The sequence below is a fragment of the Seriola lalandi genome, unplaced genomic scaffold (genome assembly GCF_002814215.2).
Source record: "Seriola lalandi dorsalis isolate HSWRI2012SDOR001 ecotype SW California unplaced genomic scaffold, Sedor1 jcf7180002054663, whole genome shotgun sequence".
NCBI classification, from domain to species: Eukaryota; Metazoa; Chordata; class Actinopteri; order Carangiformes; family Carangidae; genus Seriola; species Seriola lalandi.
In genome coordinates this window covers 1,568,055-1,577,751 of record NW_019525216.1, presented here as the reverse complement: position 1 = coordinate 1,577,751, position 9,697 = coordinate 1,568,055, and the positions used below count along the sequence as shown (strand labels likewise).

The following is a 9,697-nucleotide window of genomic DNA, read 5'->3' as shown; positions in this document are numbered from 1 at the left end:
CCTTGCCGGTAAAATCAATGCAGTGTACACATGTGCTAGTCAGAAAATCTTCCCACTTGGGTAAACGGTGTGAATAAAAGATACTGTTTGGCTTCAAAAAAAAAAAAAAAAAAATCATACATTTACTGCAATCTGCATTTGTTCGACGTCAGTGAACATCTGTACGGCGCTGGAAAGTATCTCAAGTCAATGGAGGGTGAAGCCGCAGTCTTGCTCATTCCCCGTGGCATTTTGTGCCACGCAAGCATGTTCCTGGGCAGCGCCAGGGGCCCAGGGTGGCTCGTGGGGCTTGCGTAACAACTCATTAAGAGAGTGGATGGGGGACCTAGAGTCACATCTTCAGCACATTTCATGAACTCGCCGGGGTTTGCAAATGCCAGTCAAAGTGATGCAGCCGGTGACAGCCGGAGCACTTTCTGTCCACCCGAGTCATATCTCTAAGTGAAGATCCATGCTTAAGCATATGCGCCAGATAAAGGACTGGAGCTCTGGACCCCCCCCCCCCCCCCCTCCCCCTTCATCTTTTGGATGCAGGATCCAGGCTGTAATAAGAGGGTGCCACACATCTCTAGCAAAATTTCACAATGACTCAGCTATGCATCACAGTACCAGCTCTGTGCAAATGGGCTAGCCTTTTTTTTCTTTTTTCATTCTAACCTACTTCACATGCATGATACAGAAAAACACAGGCAAACATGATTATTATTTCAAAGCATATATTAATGCAGTAGGAATTTCTACCACATAGATCACTAGTATATAAGGAGTCTTGTAAACTGGGTTTACTGCTGCTACATCTTCAATTCAGTCCCTTTGCTGTCTGTGGTTGAAATACTGGGTTTAGAAAAGTCAGCTGTTAATCCTTTAATTTGTTGACTCAGCAGCTGGGGCAAAGTAAACGACTGACTAAGGAAGAAAGTTGAGCGTTTACTCAGCTAAGTACCCTGATATTTTTTCTCAGCAGTTGGTCGACTAGGCAAGCAAATACTGATTTTTACATTCATCAGGTGGGGAGGAACAACTCCGACTGGATGCCGATACTGCTCCGTGTCTGCTGGAAGTGTAAGTCGGCAGGTTTGCAAACACGCTGGCTACAAAACACTGATTAGCAGACGGATTGTTTTCGAGTCTTTTCTGTTCCCCTTGTGGTGGAGAATCTCTTCATGCAAACTTTGAAGCGCTTTCAGAAACACTCTCGGAACCAAAATCATTTGGAATACAACATCCTGAGTGAACGTCAATAGAGAAACACTGAAGTGAAGTTTATTGTACAGTATAAATGTCTCTGAATGTTAATATTCGAAAGGAAAATAAAAATGATCTAGGTCTAGACCATGACTTGCTTCACTTTCATGTTCTCGTACAATATGTGTTATCTCATATTTAAAGCTGCATTTTCTTTTTTTAACACCGACGTATTATAAAGTCGTTGTGGTGAACATGCTAGCAAATAGTTGCCTATTTACTGACAATATTGTGATCACCACCACCGCTGTGTTTCATCTTCAACACCATGAAACAATGCAATAAGTGACTGAAAGGTTTCTGTAGGACAGAGCATGCTTACCTCTCTTCATGTCTTCTGCCAGGATGAATGAATGATGCCGGTGACTTTGCACCCCCTGCATGGCCCATCAAACCTCAAGTTAAACATACAGTATCCGTAAAGAATGCATTGGTTACACAAGCAATGATATTGAAATATTTATTACAGCTTATGAAATCACTGCTTCTATTGTAAAGCAGACCAGAGCATACAGAGCACATCCACTGTTGCTGGGCAAAATTTATTTGGCACTGAAATGGACAGAGGGCTAATGAGGGATATTAACTGGTAATTAAAAAAAGGAATTGATCTTTCCATCATTTGGAGGTCCTTCACTGTAATCCATATAAAAGTGTTCCAAGACAAATCACCAGAACTTTTGTCATAGCTAAGTGATAAATCTTAATCAGTAATTTATTTGTTGGCAAACAAGTTTCACTGTTACAACAAATATTAGTTATGAGGTCATTCAACTTGGAAACTAATACAAAAAGGAATAAATATGAAGCCATAATCATAGCCAATAATAGAAAATATCTGTGCCACTAAAGTTACTCCCATTCTCAATTTTATTACTGTTTATTTGAACAAATAAATAAATATATTTTCTCCTCTAGGAAGAAAAAGAAAACACTTCCAGTTTTTCTCACTCCAAAAGCACTTTCTTTAATAAGTAAAACAGCCATATTTCTTTTTTTGTACAAGTGCCTAGTGCTCATCAATGTTCAACCTCTTCTCTCTCCGAGAAGCACAAGCATTTTCTGAATGCCAATAGAGATGCAAAATGCACTATGAACCTTTCTGAGGGACACCTCATAATTAACTTGGACTGACTCTGTCTCCTTGACGATCTGTGAACCAGAGCTCTGCTATCTACACAGTAAAAAAATCAAATAAAAAATCAAAATAAAAAAAAAAAAAAAAAAAAAAAAAAAAAAAAAAAAAAAAAAAAAAAAAATCAAACAGAAACAGAAACAGAAAACAGACCCAGAAACATAGGTGATCATTTACACAAAAATGCCTGCACTGTAAGTGTTTTGTTGTAATATTTTTTGTGTTATTTTGTTTCTATTTAGATGGTCATTTCTTGGAAAGTTATAAAAGAGGAAAAAAAAAAAACCAACAAAACAGACTGGTACCAGAAACCCAGAAAGGCCAGCACAACAGAACAAAATTGCTCCTAACCACTACATTTACAGAGACAAAGGGTTTGCTCGGAACAAAAAAGCATACTATTATGTGCAAAGCTAGTTATCTGTACAGTTACATAGAAATATCTCATAATTCTCTTATTAGTTTTTTCTCCCTCTTTTAACAACTGTTATTACAGTAAAATGAAAGAAAAAAAGAACAGCTATGCTTGAAAGCATACGATCAATCCTTCATGGTAATTGTTCAAAATGTTGTGTGTGTTTTTTTTTTTTTGTTTGTTTTTTTTTTCTCTTTTTTTTTCATTGAAGGGACACTTCAGCAAACAAAATGTGCTGCAACTCACCAAAGAGGAAGAAAATCTTTCAAAAAGTCAATATAGATACAGAAGTATAATAAAATAGTCCTTTTTTTAAATCTCCCATTTATTCCGGTGAAGTCCATAGTTTAGACTCGTATTGTTTGGGGCTATGCAGTTCCTTTTGACTGTCAGACTATATCTCGCAGACCTAAAAATCCTGTGTGAGTTATTGTCTCTTTTCACACTGAGACAAAACACGCCAAACCACACAGGGTTTGAGGAGGGAAACACAACATCAACAGATTCCCGCAATATCTAACCAAACATAGTCACAGAATTAGCCCCCATACGTAGCAATTATTATCCTGCTTGTGGTCAGTAACAGTGGGAGAACAGTTATTTGCTCCGCCTCAGTCTTTCGGAACACAGAATAAAAACAAAGGCTACCACTGCCAACGACTGATGGAACAAGAGGACACGGGGAAGAGAAGGACTACGGTAATAGGAGGGACGCTAGTGGGAGGGTGTGTGGGCCTATAGGCTGGTGACCAGGTGCGAGGGCTCCTGGTGGGCCTCTTCTGGAGATAGATCCTCTTTGTTTGGGGGCACAATGAAGCCATCGCTGCTGCCCCGCCCTAGCTGGTAGTAGGAGTGCAGCTGATGCAGGTGGTTACGCGAGCCCAAGTTGGGCATGCTCTTGTAGTAAACGTCGTCCGAGCTGGCCTCCGGGCTCCTGGCGTCGCCGCCGTCCTTGGAGCCGTCGGCGGATTCTGCAGACACGTCAGGTAGGCCAGGCAGCATGGGCATGCTGGTGTAGAGGGAGTCTCTCTGGTGATTGTGGGTGGGCGACGAGCCCTCATCTTCGGTGTGCTCGTTGGTGAGTAAGGGAAAGAAACTTTCGCTGTTCTCCTGGGGGATCCTCCTTCGAGACGAGGAGGAAGTGGTGGCGGACGAAGAGAAAGGGTGGTGGGGCAGTGGGAGGGGTGGCGGCACTGACTGGTGGAGGTGACTATGAAGGTTGTCCACTGCCTGCAGGGAAGGGGGCGGTCTTTGAGGCAACAGCGGGGCGTTAGACTCCTCGCGGATTAACTCCAGGCCCAGGCCTTCGTCGTGGTGCGGACCAAAGGTGGAGTGGTCATCCAGGCCGAGCGCGACGTTCATGCCCATCCCCACTCCCAAGCCCATCCCGTAGCCGCTGTCCTTGCCGCCATTGCTAACGTTATTGACCAGCTTATTCATGAGGTTCCGGTTCTGCTCGGTTGAGCGCTCGTGGGAATTGTTGAGGTAGGAGGGGATATAATTGGAGGTGAGCTCTTTCAGGATCTTCTTTTCCAGGGTGGTCTCCTTGTGGTTATAGCCCCGGTCAATGATCTGGACACAGTCACTCATATACTCGGCGCTGGCAATGCTGTAGCTGTTGCCATGGTTACCATTCAGTGGTAGAGTATCCATGACACTTGTATCCCGGGCATTGTTCAGGATTCCCTCTGGAATGACAAACATGGGTTGGGTCGGGGGGTAGAGTGGGTGAATGAGAAGGGTGAAATCTGATGGGATGTAATTGCCACAGCTAAATGTCAGCCATTTTTACAAACACAAATTACATCCATCAAACACTGTAGCCCATTTTTTCTGGAATGTATCCTGACCCTCAAGCACTCTCAGCACTTTGTGTCATCCACAATTCTATAAAGTGCACTGTGGAAATAAAGACTGTACAGTACTTGGATCAGATAAGACATAATGCACTGTATTTACATTAAAAGCCTATATATTGCAAATGAGCACCACACACACTTACCTTATTACAAATACAATTTCTATGACCCGATTTCACTTTTCATTAAATTTAACTGATTATTCTATGGCAAGTGATGAGAACACTGATATATGTGCGACACACAACAAGGCAGAGCCAAAGCACAGCACAAAAACACAAAGCTTATGCACTAAGCAAGCAAAGACAAAAAATAAATAAAAAATAAAAAACAGCCATGCATTTCACACTTCACAAAGTAAACACAAACCACAGCACAAGCTGAAAATTTGGACCCCAGCCATATTGTCCCATATGAGCATTGCAATTTAACAGTGAAATACTGGGGGGAAAAAAACATTTATTTATACGCTTTATCCACGTGAACATGGCTAACCATCATTTCTAAACATGAATTAGTTGAGCTATTTCAAAATCAAACCACCCGGGAAGGAAGGAGACTTTCCGTTCTTCCTGTTGCATGAACATGTAATGTAGATTTCATACTTGACCAATTTCGAAGTCCGTGCCATCAGCATCAAAGGATATTTCTGATGATAATTCAAACTACCTCAGACAAGGACGACCAGCTTGTTAAAAATGTCAAGCCCACGGTCTGACCTCTTGAAAATTTGACAAGATGCATTCCTGAGACCTTCAAGAAGTGTATTGGCTTGATCAAAGTGACTGGTAAAATACAATAATACAATAATAATAATTAATTAAATAAGTGCACGGACAAAGGCACAGCTGTTCAATATTCACTGAATAAAATACAGATCAATTTATATTGACGTCCCTTATGAAATGTTGAGTTGAGTCTGAATGTTGACTGTAATTGGATTATCTTATTCATAGTATGATACCAAATGAGCCAATTGATATTTGCCTGAAAGAAGCAGTCTTTTTTTTTTTTTTTTTTAAATATATATATATATATATATCCAGCTGTGCAAACAACACGAATCAGTGGAATTCAGGAAGTGATTTAAACTGATTTTTACAGGTCTATCTGAAAGGGTGCGGGCCTTTGTCATAAAAGAATACTATTACTTCCAAAGGGAATTGCATTTTCTTTTTTTTTTTCATTACCCTTTTGTCAGCATCGAGTGAAAAGAAAGTAAAGCCAAAGTCAATTACATTTGATAAGCAATGTTTAGTTTGACTCCCATACTTGTCTCTCTGTAGGGCTCTTTAAGGGACAGCATGAGGGAAAGGAAAGAAGAAAAGAAAACACAATAAGCATAACAGTGACAGGTAGAAAGAGAAATGTGCACATACAGTATGCTGATGATGCATCAAGAAAATGTTTTCTAGTATGCAGTTGTTTTAAGTCACCATGCAAAACTTTGTGTAACCACAGGAAGAACCACAACATATCTGTTAACAAAAATAGAAGAAAAGACGTCTCTTTGAAGGATCCTCAGAGTAAAACATAGCAAATGTGTTTGAGCGTCAAATGCGCCCGTAAATCTTTTGATGCATTAGCATTTTCATCATTCCAGATATTTATTTTACATCTGTGGCAGTGTTAGTGAATTATAGCCCTCTGTCAAGAGCTCCATTGCAGCACTTGTATCACATACATAAATTATCCACTGATCAAAGCTCTCTGTGAGTTTTTCTTTTTTATCTCAGTTTTACACAAGTTTCTCGGTTTTTACAGACTCTTGAAGTTGCAGCAATCTCATATTGACTGCTGAGTGTTGGGGAAAAAAATAATAACACCTCTGTAGAGGGGAAAAATAGTCAGTCAGACTAGATCCCAGGAAAAAAAGTCAATTGCTGGGTGGCTGATCAGAGGTGGTTTCTGATACTCAGATCTAATACAGATCTAATATTTATATCGGTGTATAGGCCAGTATATTGGAAAAACATCCCACAGAAAAAACACCTTAAAAATAATGTGTACAATCAAATCTACGTTGAGTTATTATCCCACATTTTGAATATATGAATTTGTCATTATTACAATTAAAAGTTTTAAACTTTAGTTTTTGTGAAGTTCCACTGAAGGAGGAATTATATTTACAAAAATATTAGAGCACTGAGAGAATCAAAGTAACGGAAACCCTCATGTTTGTTTGTTTAGTTTTTTTATGCAGCATAAATGACTTGTGTTTTAGATTTTTACATCAGATTTACTGACATTTATCGCAGAACAACAATGTTTGACAATCCAACAGCGCTTTAAAAAGAAAGAAATGCTGACAGTAAGAACAGAGAGAGACAGAAGACACGGCAAGCTTCACTGACAACATTAGAGCACATTTAAAATAAATGACTGGGGATGTATCCGGCTCCCTATGGGCACCCACTCTTGATTTTTGAGGATATTTCTCTTTTTGTCGGCCAAACAGCCATGACTGAGTGTAACCGAATTGCACGCCCTGACCAGAAGCCAGGACACACCTCCAATGAAAAACCCCACAGGACAAACGTGTGGGATTTTTTTGTGATAAAGCTATAGTTTGTTCAATGCTAACACACAACATCTAGAGCAGTGTTTTTTTTTTTTTTTTTTTTTTTTTTTTTAAATTAAAGCCCTGTAAAAACCTTCAAGGTTGAACGCAGAAATTCCAGCTTAGTGCAAATCCATTACTTCTCCAATAATAAAGTTGTTTTCTTATCCTGGCCAGGAACAAAGACGTGCAAAACCTCACAGTTTCTGCAGGACTACACATGAAAAAAAACACTGCCCTAGCCACAATGTTAAAGAATGAAAAGAAGCTAGCACACCTTGTGTGTTGTACATGCCCAGAGGGTTGTTATAGACTGCCGATTCCCCAAGCAATGTATTATAGGGATTGTTAGTGCCATGAGGACGTAGGAGTGCATTAGGTATAAGATGGTTAGCCATAGCCCCTGGAGCAGCCAGAAAGAGACAGAGTGAGACAGAAAAAAGAGTGGAGAGACAGAAGAAGGTAGGTGGGAAAATAAATTGAGATATAGACAGAGAGGAAGAGAGAAAGAGAGAGAGATAACATTCATATCAGTTGGGCAGATGCAGCTGAGCAGTGACAGCCATTAACATCCAAATGATCACATGATCATTAATGCGAGGGGTTTTTGCTACATGAAAGTGGCAGAGCTGAACTGAAATGGCTAATGGGACCGATGGAAAGTGTATTAATTGTATTGTTAATGCCGGCCATTAGTTTGAAGGCCGTCGTCTTTTTTTTTTTGTTGTTTTTTTTTGTGTTTTGCTGTTGCGCTCCACATTCAGGCAGCATACAAGTGCTAACACACATAAATTACATAAAAGAAAAAAAGCGTCGACATGGCCAACACAACACATGTACTGGTACATTTCTACACTCAAACAGGACAGACTACAGTAACCACTCAGGACACTGTTTGGTTCCTTGAGGCTGGACAAAAAAAAAAAAGAAAGTGTGCGGCCCCAGACCTCCACCCCAACCTCCTCCTGAAGCGGCTCCGGCACTCTTACGTCACCAAACTTCCTCCTTCGCTCCTAATGTCTAACTACGGGTCTTAGAACACGTTGCACACGTTAGCTTAATTAGCTAGATAGCTTCCGCTTCTAAAATCTGCCAGCAGCAGTCATCAGGAATGAGTCATCTATCATTTTTTCAGAAATAACCGAGACTTTCGAGAATAGAAAGCTTGAGAGCCGTAACAACAGAATGGGGGGGTGGGCGCGCAACGGTTCCATGTTTCACTATTATTATTGTTTGTGGCATTAATAGTCTTATGAGCTGAAGTGGAGTATTATTTCCTTTCCTCCACAGATCAAAGTTCATATTTGGTCTAATTCTGGATGTGCCGCTGCTGAAATAACCCCTGAACGAAGTGACGCATCCTCTCTTTAGTCAAGATGGTCATTACTTCGCTCCAGCCGCGCCTCCTTTGCACAAACAGAACACAGGCTCATTTTCTATTTATGTGATGCTTGTCCTCAGATACTTGCTGCCAGGATCTTGCTTGAATGACTCATCAGTTTCCCGACCACATACCACCAACCACACCAAAGCAACCTTCACAGTCTGAGCCCCGTGATTAGCTGCAGATTTGAAGGCTGCAACCTGAAACATGAATGCTGCAAGATTCCCTGATGTTTGTTTTTCTTCAGCGGTGATAAAAATAATTTATTTTCAAGTGTTTGGATATATTATACGGAATGTCAAGTATGCTGAAAATGTTTGTGACTTGCATTCATTTCCTGTTTACAAGACACCCCCCCCTCTCCCCCCACCCCCGTCAACATGATGTGATGCTATTATTTTTAAAGAACCCCAATTCAAGACTTATGAGGACGACACATGCATATGCTTCCATTATGCACTATGCCAGAGCGGATAAACATCTTTTATCCGAAGTACTGGTACACAGCAATTAGATCCCCTGGCAGAGTGTCCTGTTCCTTTCAATGCTCTGAATCTGTCATACCAATGGAGATTATTATATTACCTTGTGACTCTCCCCCATCTTTTCAAAGTTGGTTGTATACTTTTTGATGGCATTTTAATTGCAGGAATATTTACTATGCTTGTGCTTAATGAAATACAGTACTGTACGGCTGATTTAGGCTCATCTTTCAGTATTATTCCAATTCTAGTTTAGTATTAATTAGGCATAATATGCTTTTGCTTGGAAATCAGTGTTGTTTTGATAAAAAAAAACAAAATAAAATTAAAAACCAGTAATTTGTTGTTGCTGTTGCTGCTTGCCCTAATTACAGTGTATTCCATAAACACCAGCCCCCTTTTAAATTCTCCCAGTGACAGATCCCCCACTTATTGTGTCTGTGTTTGATAAATTGGACAATTTCCAAAACCGCACTGATTGTGTAGCAATAATCCTGAATGCTGGGATAAATTGAACACGCAACGCTATCAGGATGATTGCATGACACCGCTCTCGAGAGGAGCGCCGCAAGAGTGTCAGCTGCAAGCTCATTCCCTCACGTGCGAAGGAAAGCAGG

At 40.5% G+C, this 9,697-nt stretch overlaps 1 protein-coding gene across 1 annotated transcript in view; it reads right to left on the bottom strand.

Moving 5' to 3' along the window:
• Positions 1 to 1,691: 1,691 nt before the first annotated feature.
• The window catches only part of LOC111665941 (adhesion G protein-coupled receptor L3), a 209,455-nt gene continuing 201,449 nt past the window's right edge, over positions 1,692 to 9,697 (bottom strand). The window contains exons 22-24 of the mRNA XM_087177926.1: positions 7,492 to 7,617; positions 5,927 to 5,944; positions 1,692 to 4,483 (exon numbers count right to left, since the gene is read on the bottom strand). Coding sequence (XP_087034052.1) covers positions 3,531 to 4,483; positions 5,927 to 5,944; positions 7,492 to 7,617 — 1,097 coding nt within the window. The 3' untranslated portion in view covers positions 1,692 to 3,530. The remainder of the gene's footprint in view (positions 4,484 to 5,926; positions 5,945 to 7,491; positions 7,618 to 9,697) is intronic.